The 19853-nt window shown below is 40.0% G+C and overlaps 1 protein-coding gene across 2 annotated transcripts in view; it reads right to left on the reverse strand.

The window, feature by feature from the left end:
• Window positions 1-7768: 7768 nt before the first annotated feature.
• Window positions 7769-19853, reverse strand: part of ITPRID2 (ITPR interacting domain containing 2) — a 38765-nt gene continuing 26680 nt past the window's right edge. For both annotated transcript variants that reach the window (XM_034065159.1, XM_034065160.1), the window contains exons 13-19: window positions 17864-17944; window positions 17381-17508; window positions 16202-16352; window positions 14996-15061; window positions 13920-14333; window positions 8553-8677; window positions 7769-8187 (exon numbers count right to left, since the gene is read on the reverse strand). In XM_034065159.1, coding sequence (XP_033921050.1) covers window positions 8567-8677; window positions 13920-14333; window positions 14996-15061; window positions 16202-16352; window positions 17381-17508; window positions 17864-17944 — 951 coding nt within the window. In that variant the 3' untranslated portion in view covers window positions 7769-8187; window positions 8553-8566. The remainder of the gene's footprint in view (window positions 8188-8552; window positions 8678-13919; window positions 14334-14995; window positions 15062-16201; window positions 16353-17380; window positions 17509-17863; window positions 17945-19853) is intronic.

Below are 19853 nucleotides of genomic sequence, written 5' to 3' on the forward strand. Positions count from 1 at the left end.
GCAATGGTATCCGAAAAAATAATCAACAATCATATGCAGGAGCAAACGAACAAAAACATTTCTTGGCAGGTTCAGAAGGGAACCAGACAACAGGACAGGACGAGACACAAGGGCAAATCCTTAATGGGGCTGCTATGTCTCAGAGAGAGGCCCACCAATGATGTGATATGCAGATACTTGCCTCTGCAGCTCCCCTCTCTGTGCCTATTTGGAGCCAGCTGCCCAGCAATCTTCACATGCACTATAACAATAACTGTTTTTAAAATAGTATAAGAGGCATATTTCAGAAAGCACTCAGATATAGCATTTCAGGACTACTGCATCAGCTCACTCTTACACCTAATTTGCAGCACTAGATGTCTCCAGGCAAAGTGTGCTTGCATTTTCTATAGACTGCATCATAGTCTGGGGAAGAGCTGAAATGCATTTAAGTACTGCCAAATTCTTTCAGCTCATCTTCTGTTTTTAGTGCACTCCCCACAATGTTTCAAATTCCTGCATGATTCAGCTAAAACTATCATGGAAGAAAAGAATAATAGTAACCGTCTAAGATCTTTCCTTCATATGTCATTCATTAGGTTCTGGTATGAAGCACTGCCTTTTAATATATCCTACTGGAATGACGAGCTATGAGTGTATTCACAGCATAGATCCTGTTTGAGATATTTTCCTGTTGTGTTAGGAGAGGTTTATATATTTTTCTTTAGCCAAAGAGAAGGCTGCTGGGAAGGGAATTCAAGGATCTCTGTCTTGCACTCTCCTTACACAATTTCTGTTGTGGCTGTGATCTGCTTCAGCTTCCCTGCTGTGGTCAGGGACTACTGCAGGAGGAGAAGAGGAAGAGAAAGAGAAAGAGAGATGGAGGAGAGGAGAGCTGGGGCTCATGGTAAAGCCAACCTGATTAAGGCTTTGGCTCCTAATTTTACCGGTTCACATGCAGAGAAATACTCAATAATAGTTCTCTGATCCACCATGTTGCCTTTGCAGAGTGAGGACTTGGCTCGGAAGTGGCCCTTCTTCCAGCATATCTCTTTGGATATAACTTTAATCCCTGTTTTAGTTACTGATATGCAAGAACCTTTGCAAAGATGTGTTGATCATGCTCTCCTTGGGCTCTCTGGCTGAGACCTCTTGCATCTCCCCAGTGCATTGCTGGGCAGCCCCAGCAGCACAGGGGGAAGAAATGCTGCAGAATACATTGCTTCCCAGCTGCTGCTCACTGGCTTTCTGCTACAGCCAAAAGGGACTTTAGCACTGCACTTCCTTCAGCCCTTTTCTAACAAACTGAAGACCAAGATTTTTCACTGCCTTTGTCCAGACAGAAGCATCAGTATCACAGCTCTTGATGTTGGTCATGGGCAGAAGGGAGGCAGAAAGCATGAACACTGAACAAGGTCTTTGCTGTGTACACCACACCTGTTCCTAGGTTTTCCTCTTGGGGGGTCCACACTGGAGATTGCCCATAGATGCTAAATTCAGATGCAAGCCTTCCAAATAAACAATGACATATTCAAAACAACCCTGAAAGTTTCCTTTCAAAATAGCTAAATGCAGGCACTGCAATCTGGGTGGCTCCTACTGAACCTCTGGAAACACAATCTGCTGTTTATATGTAGGAAATGCAAAGAATTTTAAATCTGCAAGGGTGGGAGAACACAGAGGAGACCACATCTGCCTCATGAGCAGCAAGTGCTGCCACAGGCATGTCAAGAACAGCAGCGGTCTTGCTGAACAACAGACTCGGCTGGACATCCGGTGAGAGTTCTTGGCCTAGCAACAGCCTAACCCAAATTTCCATTGCCAGTACCTGTCCACTGAGCGCTAGGTCTGAACACGCTTACACACTAACTATGCACATGGATTCATAAAGCCTAGATAAGTGAAAAATAAGCTATTTCTATGATGTCTTTAGTTGAGATCATTCCTTCACAGAATAATTTTAATCATAATCAGTTTAAAGTTACCTTTAAAGTTACCTTTATCTGAGGACATAAGAACTATCTATTCAAGTCTTCCCCTGAGACTCGCAGGTCTCCAGACTATCAAGTAATGTACAGCCATTTACTAGGTGCTATCCACTACCATCCACAGAACACACATTCAGAAGATAGGAAATGAGTTAGGTTAATGGAACATAACCTGATTAGACAGTCAGAAGATCCATGTCTAATTGGACTAGTGTCCAACAGCTCAGAAACCAGAATTATGGTACTTCTTTTAGGGAGGTATTTGACCAGGAAGTCATGTTAGAATTTGCTTCTTTACCAAGAATAGTGTAAATCTAATATATTTTTCAATGAACAGAACTACTGCTGGCAGTTTACATGGACTTTAGAATGAAATTATAGTATCTCCATATTAAATCTTAAAAGCAAAAATTGACTGACCATTGAATTAAACAACTGAAATATAAAATTGAGTTTCTACTGTTTGGGTTGTTTTGTTTGTTTGTTTGTTTTTTAACAAAAGTTAAAATACAGAACACAGAGAAGCTGAATAATTAAGGGAATTCTACAGTTTCAAAGTCTAGGTTAGAAAACTTGGTGTACAAACACATGTTACCAGGCTAAAAAAGGAAACTCATCGTCTGGGCTATAAAAGCTCAGTATGCCAAATTCAGGGCATAGTTTTACCAGTCTGATTTTTGAGTCTGAGACTCTTTAGATGTCCCTTCTTTCTTGCTTCCTGATCCACCTCATAGGACAGGCTAGACCTAGAGAAGTCACAGCAATCCTCAAGGTCCTGGCTGCAGCATTCACAAGGAAGCAACCAAGCTGGCCAGCCATGTCCAGCTGCACCCAGTGTTTGTGACCTGGAGGAGGTGGCTGGAGCACAATTGTTTGCCATTTCTTATCTAAGTGTGGGAGCAGCAGAAAAGGGTCTGCTCCACAGTTAGGGACAAACCAGGAGCCAAGTGCTACACCAGTTTGGGCCATGCCCTCTCTGCAGCCCCATGGGGCCTGAAGACAGCAGCAGAGCTAGAAGGCATCATGTTAAATTATTCAGGGATTGATTCAAATAAAAACCCTTCTCCATGCAGGATGTGCTCAAATAGCGGAACTCATTGCCACAGGATGCTGTGGACACCAAAATTTTACATGAACTAGAAAAGCAATTAGATACATTCATGGAAAAGAAATCCATCAAGGATACTATCACTGGCCAGTGAATCCCAGAGCCACTGCCTGCTGAGAGTGGGAGAGTAGAGGTGCTCCTGCTCCCCCCACTCCGCTTGGGCTACACTGTTCCCAAGGAATAGCATTTGCTGTTGGCCACTGTGCAGGTGAAGGAGCTGAATCTTTGGTTTCATCTGCAGTGACTGCTCTTATGTTACTAACTGCAACAAAACTCCAAGCATTTCCTGAGCCTATGCTGCTACACTCCTTGTACTTAAGAATAATCAATCCCTTTGCTAAGCTTTTTTTTTCCATTCCTTATGCTGATTCCCCCTCCCCCAGTAATAACAATACCTAATTTATTAAGTTCATATTTGCAACCTACATTTTTCAGTCTTTGGTACAGGACATTGCCCTGTCTTTATGATACTTTTAAACAAAATCTATAACTACAGCTATACACACAAAAGTAACACAAATATTTTCGTAGATGTCTTCTTAAAAGCTTCTCTCTGAAACCCCCTGGTATATGGTAGCAAGTAACCAATGGAAAACAGGACTACTTTAAAATAAAAGAGAAACTACATTACAACATGTAGATAAATGTGAAAGCGAGTATCTGCACCAAAGAATTCACAGTAAGCATAAAAGGTACCCACCTACTGAGGCAATTCTTGCTTTTCATTGTGCTTCCTTCTCATTGCTACCATTTAATTACTTAACCATTGCCCAGGCTTTCTTCTTCCACCCTGTCAAAAAAAGAGAAAGATGTTTCTGTATATAAAATTCACCATCACTCAGCAAGCATCTGTGCAGAGTTGCCTCATATAAAACCTATGTGGAATTGGCAAGATTTTGTTTCTTATTTTTAAAAATATTATCTTTGTCTTTTATTGTTACAACTTTATTATTACACTATTGTGCCTTTTTAGTCTGTGGCATGAACACGAAGCATTACCATTGCATCTGAAATCACATACAAAATAGCAAAGTAAATTTGCATTATGCCCAGTTATTCCTACAAGTTTCTTGTTTGGCCTGAAAATCAGATCATGTATTAGTTTGACATTTTGATGTTAATTCAGAAGAAAGTGTTGTAGTAGACTGAAGCCATTTAACTAGCAGTTATTCTATTTTATGACATCATCCAAGTTTCAGAGATTTGGGTTTGTTCCCTATTGAAAAATAAATTCCAAAAGAGAAATTTTCCAGTAGTTTGGGCATGGTTTTATTTTACATGGCTAGTTATGGCTTGAATTACTCCAGTTTCCAAACTGGGCTCTTGCTCCATCTCCCTGAACAGTATCTTCCTCTGGGCAGTTTCATTGAAACAGATTCATCTGTGGTGTAACTGAATTAAAATGCTCTGACCTATGCTGTATTTCAGGTGTAAGCCATTGGCTCAGCAGTACACAAAGTCCAAAGGCAGCACAAATGCTGCCCCTAAGAATCAGTAGATTAGTGCTGGTGAGCATCAGTGGGTGGATGTATCAGCAAGGCTTTAAATATTCCCCTTGAAAGTGACAGCAATGTCAGCAAACCGGTCCTTAGGAACTTGGAGCACCTTGGGCATCACTTGCCTTCAAACAGAGGCTACACCAAGGGCTTACACATCATGCAGTTTTAGAACAGAAGATTCAAGGCAGCCCTCCCTCTATGAAGGTCATGGTCAGTAAAAGGGCCTGAAAGAGCTTCCAAAGCCCATCAGTTCTCTCAGAAGGGGCAGAGCCCCTTTGAGTCCTCTCTTCAGTCAGAAGAGTGTTTGTTGCATGAACCACTAGCAAGCAGAAAGCCTCTCCTGAGTACTCACCCCCTGCTACATAGCTGGGTCTGTAGCAATCCTTCATCCTTTCCTTTTCAGGTCTTACACATGTGGAGCTGTGGGTAAGCAGCAACAGCACCTCGTGGGCATCACAGCATTAACGCAAGTGGTGCAGGCTCAAGACTTTCCAGCTATTGCCTCCAGCTGCTGAATGCTGAGATGTGGCCACATTTCAGAAGAGGCTGTTTATGTAGCCTTCACTACAAGAATGGGGTTAGAAACATACTTTTACTCACCTAAACAAAAACATAAAAAAAATTCTCCATTCACCAGAACCCAAACCTCTGCCTGATCTGAGCTGTGCCATAGGCACCCATTGCCCTCCAGCAGGCTAAAGACAAGTCTATTTTGCTGCCAAAAGGGATGTAACTGTCCTTTACATATAGAAAAAACCCTACCTCTTAGGGTTTCCAAAATACAGCTTTTGGCTTTATACTCCTGAAGCCAATTGGCAGCCACTAAGACAGCTATCACAGTGAAGTTTAGAAAAGCATCCAAAATACCTCTGGCACTACTGCCTTTATTCACCACAACTTTGATTGACCAATATTTATTAGCCGCTAATAAAGCTGTTTTAATCTTATTGGAATTCATAATAAACTGGAGGTTGGCAAAAAAAACCAAAACAAAATAAAGAGACAACACTGATTTGTAAGAAAAGTAGCAGTTTCAGTCATTAAAAAAGAAAAACCATCCATGCCCAGAAAAATCATTACAGCTGAACTTACATTACTAAAGGTTAGGTATGTGTCCTATAGTAGTGACAGCTCTTCCTAAGGCACAAGCAGAAATGTCAACAGTGGTTGATACCCATTCAGCTTTATTTATGTGACAGCAGAGCACAACAATTTTTGTAAACAGGAGTTTATAGACATTCTTTTATCTACATAAAATGTCACTCAGAAAATATTAGCTGGAAGTGTCTCTAAGAATGCAAAGACCTGTTACCATGATTACGAAAAAGTAGTTGCTTGTATTTTCATTAGTCTCAGTAAAAAGAAATGTCATTTGAAATGTCCTTAAATTATGCCAGAACCTCACAAATCTGCCTTCCATCAGCTGGATGAAAAATTGGCACTATTTTTCATTTCTCAGGATACAATAAATACCAGACCCTGCATTGCTAAGATCAAATGTTCTTACAAGCTATGAACTGAAGCAACCCAGACACTGAGATGTTACCTACAAATGACTTTTCTTGCCAGAACAGCAAAGAGCCAGGCTGCTGTACCCATGGAGGATGCTGCTGGTGGTTGCTGCTTGGTAGCCACTGACTCCTGAAGTTCTTTATTGCTTCAGGACAATCACAGTTGCCACCTGTCTTGGGACACCACTATAAGTAGCACATGGGCACAGGATGTATGTTAATGATTGAGTGTGCTAATTAATCTGCCTGGGGGACAAGGGGAGTATCTGCTGCTGCGACTATTTGAGTAGATTTTGGGTTTACACATTTGCAAAGGGAAGTTGCAGGCACTTTGGTCTGGCTGGTTGTTCTCTGGGGGCATTCTGGAACAGAACTGTGAACTCCTGAAAGCTGCAAAGGAAAGCAGAAAACTACTGCAGCTTACCACCTCATATGCATTGGCATGCATGAGTGCTGCCAGGAGTTCATATTTCAACTTTCAAACACGTAGGATGAGACTTTCAAGAAAGCTCTGGCTCTACTCACAGGGACAAACTCTGAGGAGAGGTCAAGACCAAACAAATTCTTGCAGCTACAACAGGAGCCAGCGACTTTACAGGTTTGATTTTAAGTGCCAACATTTCTCTCAAATTTGTATCTTACATTGCCTAAGCACACAGGGTCCCCTGAACATCTGAAAGCTTTTGGAAACCCAAGTCCTGCGATTTCCTGCTGTTCTCCATTCTGTGTACCATTTAATCAAGTCTGTGCTATTTATTTTAAGAGTAAACCACACACAATGAAAACCACTGACACAGACTATAGGCAAAATAAATATTTTATTGGTTTAATATACACTTTTTAAAGAAATCAGCCCTTGTGTGTCTTCCTAACACAATTTTAAAATCTTATAAACTTTCTCATATAATATTGTTATATTTGAAACTATTTTTGATTAAAGACCTTGACATAGTATAAAGAGTTTTAGTAGACGGAAATGGCAAAGGAGTAAAGACATTCCAAGCACAACAAAATGGGATATTACATATCCACTAAATATCTATTTGACCACATAAAACCTCCAATGACTTCCAATTTGCTCCACTGGAACAAATGCATGTTCACCAGGCTAACTGAAAATACACTCAGCAAGGGATGGGGAAGGAAAAGAGATTTTTTTCTTCCATTTTCCCCATGATACAAGCAAGGTCGTTCATCCATTTTAAGTTGCACATTGTAATTACTTTCAGGTCAGTACTTTTTATTGCATTTTGGTTAATATGAAGCAGAAGAGAACCTCTTTTGGTATGACTGAGTGCAGACAACACAAAGACAAAAACCAGTGCTTAAAATAAGGCACTTCTCTATAGAGGGGTGGGCAAACAGTAAGGAAGCAAATAAAATTAGTTAAAAGGTTGTATTCTACACAAAGATAAGGCTTTCAGTGTCAGAACTTTAAGTAGTTTTAAGTAACCTCCTATCATTCTACCACTCTGCTAATTGTAACCACGGCGAGAATTAACAGCAATTTTTACAACAGGATCATTTCCTTCTTTTGAAGTGGCACTAAGTAACAGCAGTGAAACCATTATTGGTTGTTTCAAGCTCTTAAAGTGGATCAGTTATTGCACAATAAATACCTCACAGAGGTCAGTGTTTTGGGGAGCTTTGTGTCATGGTGGGTTTGGGGGGGGGGGGTGGGAGGGTTGGGGGAGGGTTTTTTTAGGTTTTTTTTTCTTTTTGTTAAAAAAAGATAGGCTAAGCACATGTATGTTAGTTATAAACTGGTTACGTCTGGAAATCTTCAAGTTTCATGATGTATCATTAGACAAAGAAATTAGCTACACAAAAATTTACAACAGGGACATACAAATAAATACAAAACCTTTCAGAGAGCCACAGCTTTTTTAAGGAAAACTTGCTTTCAGGAAGGTAAGGAACTAGGTAAAGTGTCTAAGTCTTTACAGATGAACTCAAGGAAAGGTACACATCGTAGAACCAAGCGTCGAGTACAGTAGCCTATCTCAGCAGCTTTAACACCTCCTGAAGCAAAATAACTTGACACTTTCGCCAGTGTATGCTGCCCCAAGCAGAATCCCACAGCATTTCAGATTACATCCAACCTTATGGAAAAGAAAAAGCAAGACGAATAGCTAAATTAGATTTTTAGAAGTCTGCTCTATATGCTTAAGTATGCATTTTGATCATAATTAATACCTAAGGCAGGCAAACTAGAAAAATTCTCTTGAATGATGCATTCGCATGCAAAGTTATCACAGAACACACTGAAATCAAAAATCAAAGACCACTGACAGCAGACAAACCAAACTATAAACCAGCTGATTTTGTTTGTTCTATATTTAATGAACTTCAATTTTGATCACTTATATTTCAAGAGGGAAAATGCAAACAAAGCAAGGTTTAAGATAACCATGATATTTCATATGATTAAAAAAAATAATAAATCGATCTGGCTCCCAAGCATTACCTGCAGTACCAGTTTCATGGCTGTGTATCTTGTTTTGCAGTTGCAGATCTGCTTTGGGGTGATACAGCTGCTAACAGTCCACTTACTATTTCTCGTCTTATTTCACCAACAATAGATTCCTTTATCTGAAAAGGATTAGCCAAAGTTTTAAGGTCAGTAAGTTATATGACCAAAGGATAAAACTAAAAGATATTGCAGATATGTTTGACATTATCAGCATATGAAAACACATACCATCACAAGGTCAACTTTCAAAAAACGCAAACAGAAAAACATGAGAGGTTTTCTCGGACAAAATAAACTATTGATTTTAAAGTTCTTACAAATCACATAAATACAACCCAAACAGTTTTATTTTTCCAGATGGTAAATATATAAATATGTGTTTTACACTTAGGATAACTAGTTTTATGTTAAGAAAGATACATTTCAACTATGCAAAGTTCTGAAAATAGCATTTCAGGATACAAACACCAAAGGCACCCCAAATGCACCACTTTTTGTCATTAATCATTATCTCCTGAAAAGAAGGCAGGACTGATCTGCCTCACAAACAGATTATGCAGCAGGAAAGGTCCAAGTCCATGAACATGAGTTGTTTTTTTTTCACATAAATCAAAAGGAGACAAATCCTAATTATATACTTTTAGCTGCAAAGACAGAGAACTTCAATAGTTGCTGACATCATCAGTTGGCCACTACGATATGCTCTATGCCAGCAAACACTATTTTCCATTGGATTGTGACAGAGAATTTACTCATTAAGTTTTACATAAAACAAACCTAGGCGTTACTAATAGCAGGCACCTGAGTGTGGCTGAGGCTAGAACAAAGGAAGAGCAGAGCACCAGTAGCTACAGTAAAAGGAACAAATGAGAAAAGGATGCAAACCCCCGTTCTGCAAGAGCATGTTCCGCTGGAAAGGAGCAGGGCATTACAAAGAAATATACTGGCTGCTTGCAAGTGCAAGAACTCTTTGGCACCAATACATATTCTGGATAGTCTTCAGGAAGGACTAACAAGCCAGATGTGGCTTCAAGGACAGGCAAGGATGACAACGTGAGAGAGTGGAGCAGGGTATGAGCCAGAGCCTGGATGCTGGGATCACCCACAGAGGCCCTCATCAGCCCAGTTAAGCAATACAGTTTTCTTTTTCTAAGTCTCCCCTTTTCCTGGTGCGTCAAAGGGATTAAGCAACAACGTCAGAAGGGTGGCAACAGCATTAGCAACAGGTTATTTATCCCTTGTTCTCACTGGCAAGCAATTCAATCCCTAACCTATTAGTGGCAAAGTTCCTCCTTTCATTACTGCTTTGCATCAAGCAGAAATTCAGAGACTGTAATATTACTGGGAAACAGGTTTCCAGTTGGATTACTTGCTGATTAACTGACTAAAGAAAAGCCAGTGTGCAACAGGATCTGGTTTATCGACAGCCACAAGTCCTGAGATGTCTATGCCAATGCACAGAGAGATATACAAAGGATGTCTTCAGAACCACTGTAAATGCAGTAAGGACTTTGTGTTTTAGAAACACAGACACAGGGAAACCTGTCACACCACACCCCAGATGCCCAGCAGGTCACTGTCACAAGAGATTCCTGCACTGCTCTCTCCATTTTTCTTCCCCAGTATCACATGGGGTGGGCCTGGAAGTACACTACAAAACAGTCATTCTGCACCCTTGTCTCACCGGATAGACAAAAATAAACCTCGCTTTCCAAAGAAAACTGATAAAAGCTTCCCAAATTAGCAAGTAAATGGTTTAGTATGACAGTCTTATGGCAAGATGGAGAGTGGAAGGGAAGCGGCTCATGTTCTATTCTCAGCTCTTCCAACAACTTCTGGCTTGTCCTTGGTGAATTACTTGAGCCCTGCTGTTCTCACCTTCCTGCCCAGAAAACAAGGCCACCCTCCACTACTTCTTTCCACTGCAACTGCTTCCTCCCTCTTTTCCAGACACATCAAGGTAATTCTTGCATGGAGAGTGTGGCATCAATTCCTGCAGTGACTCAGTCCCATGTGTGTGTCACGACAATGGCCAATGTTTGCCTTTTTCATCATAAATGATTTAGGGCAAGGTGCACCTTCCATTTGCTCTGCAGACGGCAGAGTCAGCTGCCAAGGCTTCTCTATACAAAAGACTGAAAGCAGTCAATGAACACTGGTATTTTTAGCAGCTGAATGAAAAATTGATCATTTGAAAGAGGAGAGAACCCACTCATTTATGGTACATATACTATGTTGATACAACACCAATATTCAGTATTGCATTAATAACACAGTACCACATTCACATATAGATTTACTACAATAACCCAATGGTCTTAGATCTACCTATGAAAGAATTATCTTTACTGCAATATTGTGTTGCTGCTAAATAATGAACTGATTGAGAGTGAGATGTGCCACAGTGTCAGTTCTGGAGATGGGTGTTCTTCACCTACTGATGGAAAATGGGCATAAGGCTTTGCACAGTCCTCATACAATTCCTATAATTACAATAAATACTTTCTATGCTGTTTTTCTTCTTGTGCCACTTCAGGGCACCAGCTGGTGAGTTTTTACACTCAAGATAGTAAGAAAAGGAATACAATGCCTGCACAAGGGAAGTATGAACAACTAACAGACATATTTGATTGGTGTTGAGCTAACGTAGATTTGAATGGAAAACAGAAGAGGGAAGATTCTCTATCAGACTATCTGTCCCATAATTCCCATTACAGCCTCTTAAAACAGATGTTGACAGGAAAATAATATTTTTTTAAAGTATAACTTCATTAAATGTAATTCACAATGGAAAACTGTTGGGAAAAACAAAAACTGCATTGCCCTTAAGCAGAAAGCTTTTTAAATGATCACATCTTTTAAACTGCAGAAGAGCAGAGTGAGAGGGCCTGATGGCACTCCTAGCAACACTGTGACCTAAGACCCAAGCACTAAGTGCTTCATGTGATACTCCAGCGGAGGTCAGGCTGTATTTTCATGAAAACAAGAGGGCCACTGTTTGGTGTTCTAACATTTCACGTTGTTGAATGCTTTTCCGTGGGAGTTAGTCCATTAACACTAGAGGTGGGAGTTAGTCCATTAACACTAGAGGTTAACACTATGGATTTTTTTAGTGCCAGCAAATAGTTACAGGTCAAAGCTCACATGCATTACAACCCACCCAGGCATATTCTGAAACACTGACTAACTCTTCTTTCCCCAGCACGAGGTCATACAGCTACAGAGAATGGGAGGAATAAGCTAGGGTTTAACATTTGTTGAGTGCATACATCAAGAATGCATTCTACCAGATTTCTTGCTTTTGCAAATGAAATTGGAATTCCTTTGATAACAACAGGACTACTTCAGGAAAATGCATTTCAATTTATGCTGTTTTAGCTCTTATGAAATATAAAAGATTTTCCTAACCAGTATTTAAAAGCATATTCTAGATCTGGGAAAATCTACCAGGTGCTCTGAGCCAATGCATCTTCACTCTGCCTGTAAAACGTCTCATGCTGAGAATCTTGAGGTGACCTGAAACAGGCTGACAATGAAGTTAAACTGAGGGACAATCTCTCTGTGTGCTCAAACATTTGCAAAGTGAGTCAAGCTCAGTTATTTGCTGACTACTCATCTTTGAATAGTAGCCTCTCAGTTCAGTGCGGATTCTTGTCACCATTACAATGTCCTCAGTACCACACAACCCAAAGAACAATCTCTGTGTAAAAAAGTACACATCTTTATTTGCTATCAATTAGTGAAGTTAAAGAGAAACTTTCCCACAGGCTAACCTCGGAAAATATTGACTGAAATAACTCTGTACTTTGACTCCAGCTCTCTTTATTGTCTCTTCTGCTTTTACGGTACATTTGAATTACAGCTCTCTCCTTCCTCTCAGTTTCTCCTTCAGCAGGCCTCCACCATGACAACACTCATCTGACATGCAGGTTTTAACAGAAGGGCTGGACACAAATGCAATATCCTGGCTTCACTGCAAAGTCAACAGCAAAGTGCAAGGCATGAAAAATATCTCATCCTCTTTTAACACCAGCAGTTCACCAATGGTTAATGCTTTTGGCTATGTATTACTTTCTGCACTCTCAGCTCTGGTTATTTATGGAGTTACCCAGAGGTAAACAAAGTAAGTATCTTCATATGCTTCATCTTCATACCATCACTTTCATTAGAACACTCCTTAGTAATGCTCTACTGCTTCACAGTCTCACTGTGCAAGTGTAAAGTACCTACACAGTCAGCTGACCAAGAAAACACTTCCACTTTGCAGAGAGACACAGCAGTCTTGTGGTCAGATGATGAGGAAAAGGATCTAGTACACTCTGCATCTTTCAGCACTGACAGAGCAAGGGCGAAGGTGTGGCAAAAGATTCCTCTGGGATCACAGCTCCTGTTTTATCATGAGATGACTGGGCTGCCTCTCATGTTTTTAAGACAAAGCTTGTTCCAGTTACAGCCTGAATGCAAGCAGACCTGGATGACCAGGCAGCATTACAGCCTAGCCTGTTGTACATTCCTGACATGACACCTCTCTTGGCCTTGAGCGGTTTACAAGAGAGCCATACAGTTTCAAGGGATGAACTAAAGGGTAAGGGTCCAGTGACCCTTTGCTAAGGGCATTCTCCAGTGAAGGAGAGGGAATAAAACCCACAGGTACTCAATTCTCATTTCTGTATTCACAGCAGACAGCTTGCACCACTTTCTCACAGGCACTGCTTTTCACAATAAGAAGGCGTTTTTTTTTCTTCCTTTTTCCATTTATACTACTTGCCATAAGGCTTTCTGTCATGCCACTGATAAACGAAACATGCAGTTTTAGTTCTGTTTAGGAAAAATAAGCAAACAACCTTAACTTTCATTGACTGCCAATGAAACTAGTCCAACAGCATTGGTCAACATCAGTCTTGAAGTCTGAAATAACTTCTCATCTGACTTCAGCTTGCTTCACTTACACTCCTACAGTCCTTACTGGTTTGGGGTAGAGAGACTGGGAAAGTATTTTTAAAGTTATTATGGAGCTGGTTTAGAAACATTATTTCACCAATCTGTTGTTTTAGCAAGCAAATACAGATTTTCTCCTGGGAATCTGAAATACTGCTGTGTAACCAAGTAGTAGAGGTGGAAAATTCTTTTTCATCTAGACTTAGAGTAGCAACTAATTATTAATTGCCATGCGAACCACTATTACTGAAAAAAACCATCTACTGCTTTGCCCAAGAATACAGGTGTAGGTTGAATATCCAGTGACAAGCTCTGAGCCTTCAGATGGAGCCCTGGCCCAGTCGCCAAGAGTTACAGAATAGGATGTCCTTAGGTTTTAGTAAGATATTCAAACATCCTAGATCCCAGCCTCTCTGTCCTCACCTCCCGTATGACTTGCTGCAGCTCCTCCTGCTCCACCGCTTTGTGGATTTCATCAGCCGAAGGCATGAGAAGGACTTTTTCAAGTTTTTGCTCCACCTCTGGCTTGGAGCCTGCAGGCTCCTCAGAGCTTTCCACCTGCTGTCCAGCACCTGCTCTCACTGGGGGAGTTGGTGTTAAGGCAACAGAAGCTCGGTATAATTTCTTGCTTTGACTCTTAGACTTTCCTGTAAATTCAGAGGATCCAGCACCAGCTTTTCTACCTGTGTGACCGGAGCACACTGAAGAGGAATCAGAGTTTCCATGGGAGAATACAGACTCTGCACCCTCTGCTGGGAGAGTTTCCAGTCCAAGATCTCCCAGTCCTAAACCCAGTTCAGACTTCAGAAATGACTGCTCTCTAATAAGTTCGGAGACCTGAGGATTCAGAAAAGAAAGGGTCCTGAATAAGTATATGAAAAAGTCACACAGAGACACAACTATACTTTCCTGTTATTTATTCAATCACTTACTCATTCCCTCCGTGCAACAAATACAGCTATAAAATAAATATACGCTTTGCCGTTATGACTGCAACAAAGAGGATCATAAAAAGGAATGGGCTTTTTTATAAGCCAACATAAATACAGATTGTGGCAGTTCCCCAAGTCCCTGACTTTTGCAATATGGATGCATTCTGCCAGAGCCATTGACAGAGACACACATAAAGGCTTGATTTTGTTTTTCTTTGCACAAACAATTCAGGTTTGTTCTTTCTTTTCCGCAGTCTTTTAACTACTTGTTTTCAGCAGCATAAAATGCATAGAAAAACTAAGAAATAATTTTCCCTAGAAAAGTCAACTAAATGCAAACATCTTACTTTTACATTTTCCTCTTAAAAACAAGTAAGAATTCGCAGCTACTTACAGCTATGGTTAAATTTTCTTAAGGGAAAATGCAGCTGTTCTCAACAGAACACCTCAAGTGTGTAAAGTATTTCCAAGATGATGTGTCAAATGAATCTCCTGAAACCTTTTTAAAGAACTCCCTTCCTGGTTCTTTTTTCTTAGTAAAGCATACAGCACACAACAATTACTCACTGGTTCAATGACATTCAATGGAGAAGGGCATGATAGATTGTCAGCACTTCTGCTTCCATACATACCCTGAAAAATTAAGGCAAGTTAATACATTGGGGATTTTTTTAGAGCTGTCAGAAGGTAATATAAATATGCCGTGTCTCAGACTGCTTTCTCTAAAAGCAGAAACTTGGAAACAGGAAGCAAAGCTGGTTGGAGAAAGTTTATTTCAGTCATTTTTAAAGCTGGCCCTCTTCTATAAAAGGATTTACAAATAAAGAGATATTTATATGGTTCAAAGAATGCAAGTTTGGCTTGGGATCACAGTAGAATCAGATTTTCCTGTTCTTGGGTTTCAATTTTTTTCCCATGACAAAATACTGTAGAGGAAGATGTTGCCTGTGCCTGTGCTATTTCTACAGAAGAGAACTGGACAAGAAAGAGGAATGGAACCCAGGAAGAACACATGATACTTTTAGCCTGCACTTCTTTTGTTTGGCTGATGACAGAACTGCCATGAAAAAAAAAAAAGAGGAAGAGTCTTTCACTGAGTGAAAAAGAAGAGAAAGTTTATCAACATGCCATCAATAAACATATGCAAGTGTCTCTCTTATCCCCTTTCTTGTGCTTCAGAGTGCTGGTGGGAGCAGAACTTCTCTGACTGTTTGGTGGGGAGCCACATGTTCATCTGAAGAAGCTACAAAACGCAATGGAGGGGAACGAAAATAAAGATGGCAACTGGATTTTCCTGTGTTATTTTGTTCCATGGATTGGCAGAAGTAGAAGGGAAGCACACCCCACTTCCTTGGAGAGAAATACTCTCATGCATCATGAGATGCATTTCTCATCTTTCTGCCCACATTGCCCAACTAAGGAAATCAGTGTAGGGGAACTCCAGAAAGACCATCACCATCCCCCAAGGATTTTAGACATGACAACTACCTACCAAAACTGTGAGAATTCAGAATCATGACAAGGTAAAAGAAGAAAGCACTGACAAAAGAGGTCTGAAATCTCAGAGCTAAAAGCCCCAGAAGATATGTATGTCCCCCTGTTCAAACATCTCTTCCCCAAGACAAAACACTGACTGAAAATAAAAAACATACGTCCCCTGATAATACACATCAATAGATTCTCCAGATATCATCCCACTGTAAGAGTTTTAACAGTTATGAGTTATTAACATTACACCCAGAAAACATATGATGTTGCATAAGTAGTACTTACTACATGTGTCTGAGGTCTGTAAGGTGAAGACATGTGCAGACTTCTCAACTGGTCCTCCAAAGCAAGCAGGCGTTCTTCTAACTGCATCTCTAACTCCTGTAGCTCCATGCGGACAGACTTTCTCAAGCTCTGTAGCTGATCTGCTTCGTATCTATACCAAGGCCATCACAGAAAGAACAAGGGCATTCACTCTACTCAGCTGCACACCACAAAGGGGGAACTGAGCAGGACAATCCCATGAGTAAAAGACTTCACACAAGGGAATTCAAAATGGAACACAGAAAATTCCTCTTTCATGGAAAAATAACACCTAAATGGAGGAAAAGTCTTTCTCCATTTATAGAAAATATATGTAACTTCATGCAAACAACTAAACAACATAATGTAACTGGACATCCTCCAAAAATTTTAGCTTTAAATGCTTAAATATATGCAAGCAGATGAAACTGACATTTATAGATGTATCTAACCAAATAAAATTTAAAACCAGTAACAAACACAATCACAGAGCAATGCAGCAATTGCATATTACTTCTCCTGCGTGGTTCTAGATTCCCACACAGTTGTAGCTACATTTTGGCCAGAACACCACTGTTTAAGAAGGCTAACTGATTTCAAACATGTTTACTTTAAAAGTGATTAGTCAAAAGATTATTCAACTTAAGTAAATTTACAAGCAGTTTTGAAAACTGTTACAGATCAGCTGCTGCTGTGACTCACGGTGATTCCAAACACAAAGACCCAGAATATGAATGTCATTTGTAGTGGCCACCCTAAGTTGGACAAGAATCTGAATGCTACAGTGTTAATTCTTTATTTACATATACAAAGATAGACGGGGTGGGATGCAAGCTGAAAATCTTTAAGGCTTTCTCCCCTGCCAATATCTTATGTTCACATATCCTATGATAAAAGTCTTTAAAATCTAAAGCTTTAAAATCACTTTGGAGAAACAAAGAAGACAAAAAATAATCATCAATTAATGGGAATTGGAGATTAGGAAAAACAAAGAAGAAAAAACTTTAGAGCAAAGTAGTATAAAGAAGGGAGAAAATAACTTTTTTGGCAAAAACTCAGCTCCATCCCTGTTCAAATTGAAACTAACAGATTACTTGCTCTGATTTCAGGCACAATGGCACACTACCCAAAGAGTATTTTCCCTTTTTAAGTCCACTTTACCTTTCTTCTTCTGTCATGTGCTGATAAACTGTTGTTTGTTGACGTAACATCGTCAGCTCCAGATCCATCATTTGTGTTCTGAATAAGTTTAGATTTCGCCTGACCACCTGTAGCTCCTGGAAAGTATTCTGAGGGTAAAAGAAAAAATAAGAAGAAAAGGGCATTTAGTGACAATTACCTGGATGTGCCCTTTCAGTCAAGAAGAACCTCAGCAACTTCAGTAGACTAGAGAGGCTGCATGTTGTGAACTCAGAGTAATTCAAGAAAACATTTTCAGATGTATCATAGAAGCAAACACGAGAAAGGGTTTCCACACATTTAAAATAATTCATTTTTAAATGTTATTTGCAGGACACAGACATCTGTTTCTCTTAAGAGCAAAGAGAGGGAACTGTTCAAAATTAGCACAATATGTGGCACATTCAGAATGTTTCTTTGTATTTTATTTTGACTAAGCATCATTATGTGAATGGGATCACTTACTTCGTAGAGAGGTAGAATGGATGATCTCTGAGTAGTGTAACCAGTGGCAGCAGAAAGGTCCTGACCCCTCATCACTGGGTACTAGGGAAGAAACAAACAATTTGAAATTGGAAAGTCAGAGAACTCCTTTATGAACACATCTGCCCAAACATGCAGATACTCCAAAAGCAGCCACTGCTAAAACACAACCTTTCTGGCATCGTGATTTCTGCTATCTGTGTAAATATTGTACTGGGACAAGGAAACCTTGCAGAATGGCAGCAACAGCTCTTAACTTGAAGCATGTGCACCAAAGCTGTGTAATACAAATGTGCTGCAGGTGAAAAACCAAATTAATCCTGTCTGATACATTCATTACAAATAAAAGCTAACTTTCTCCTGCACCAGGCATTTTATGCCTGAAAACTCAGTAGTCCCAATTGTCTTAGCTAATGATAAAAAGAACAACTCTAAAACCAGAACTAAGCAAATTAAATTGAGTCCCATTTTCACATCATGATTATAGTCACATTTGTTGTGAGGTTTTGTTCAGTGCTTACTTTGGTTGTTTCTTTTTGTTGCTGTTGATTTTGGTTTTTAATCCCACTATATTGCCTATATCCAAAACCCCCTCTGTGCTAATCATCTCTCATGAAAACAATCTCTATTTGCATTTGCACCAACATACAGAGTAACGAGATAAAATTATGGGGCTGCTACCTGTAGTGACATGGCACAAAAAAAGAATAGTGGTAACAACAAAAACATGTACCTCTTCAAACGTGAAAAAGACAGCTTATCCAACCTAATTTTGAAAGAATTCAAAGGTCTATTTACTTGCCATGGAAAATCTGACCCATGCCCATTCAACCAGAGGAGTTTTGCTCAAACATGATCACATCAAGGGAAAGTTTTGTTTTTCCTCTCCAGTTTTCTCTGTTCCCTGTTTTATCAGGAATGTATCTACTCCTCTTTATTCCTTCCTAAAATCAGAATCATATATTTGAAATATCTCAACTTTTTCTTTAGCAGCTGATTACGCTGTATGCCAAACTCAATTCCAGCTGCAGGAAAAAGCAGCATTAGGGAATACACTTTCATACAAACCTCCACAATGAAAAGGACCAAGCCCCCAAAATGGAACTAAACAAAATATGCTGGAAGCAGAACAAGTGGGCGAGGAGATTTTATTATCCCCTCCTATACTATTTTTTTTTTAATTGAACCAGCTTGAGCATGAGTTTTGGATCTAATACAGAGCTTTCTTCTTCAGCAGGTTTAGTTAGCATGGTATGTGCAGTACAAGTACTGTAGCACACTGTAACCTTACACAAATCAAGGTCACAACTGGTACACAAGGGAATTTTACAAAGAAGGATCAACTCTGCAAACACTCTCAGGCAAACCATCCACTACCTTGAGCAACAGCTGACTTAAACCACAGCTGACTGCAGCTTTCCACTGCTGAGATGGTCACAGTACCAGAGTTTGATCTGAGAAACAGGGACATTTGATATAACCAAATTCAGGCTGGACTAGCCTCTAATTTTTGACAAATGGCAAAAAAACCCAAAATAACAGGGGTTTAAAAAAGCCCACAACAGCCTACAACCTGCAATAGGGTACAGGCAGGCCTATAAAACCCACAGAAATTGTCAAAGCCCCACAGCTGAATAATCTTCATGTGCTCATATATAAGCAAGCAGAGTCTGCAACTACCCTGCCCATGTAGCCTCCTGCCACAGCTTGCAGGCTCACAGGCTGGATCATCACCTAGGAGAACAGCAGCACAGGGATGGTAGAAGAGGGAGAGCTGGCAATCAGGAGGGAAACAGCAGAAGGTGTGGCAGAAACCAGTAAGGGAAAAAAGTGTGCTTGCATTTTAAAACATTTCTTCTCTGAGTGATGAGACAGAGAAAATTTCACATGCTCTGACAAAACCGATTCTTAATAAACAGCTGATGACATCAGGAACGTTTTGACTAGTGCCAGAGCTGAAAGCATAGAAAAT

Source organism: Melopsittacus undulatus, chromosome 8, assembly GCF_012275295.1.
Source record: "Melopsittacus undulatus isolate bMelUnd1 chromosome 8, bMelUnd1.mat.Z, whole genome shotgun sequence".
In the NCBI taxonomy this organism is placed as follows: domain Eukaryota; kingdom Metazoa; phylum Chordata; class Aves; order Psittaciformes; family Psittaculidae; genus Melopsittacus; species Melopsittacus undulatus.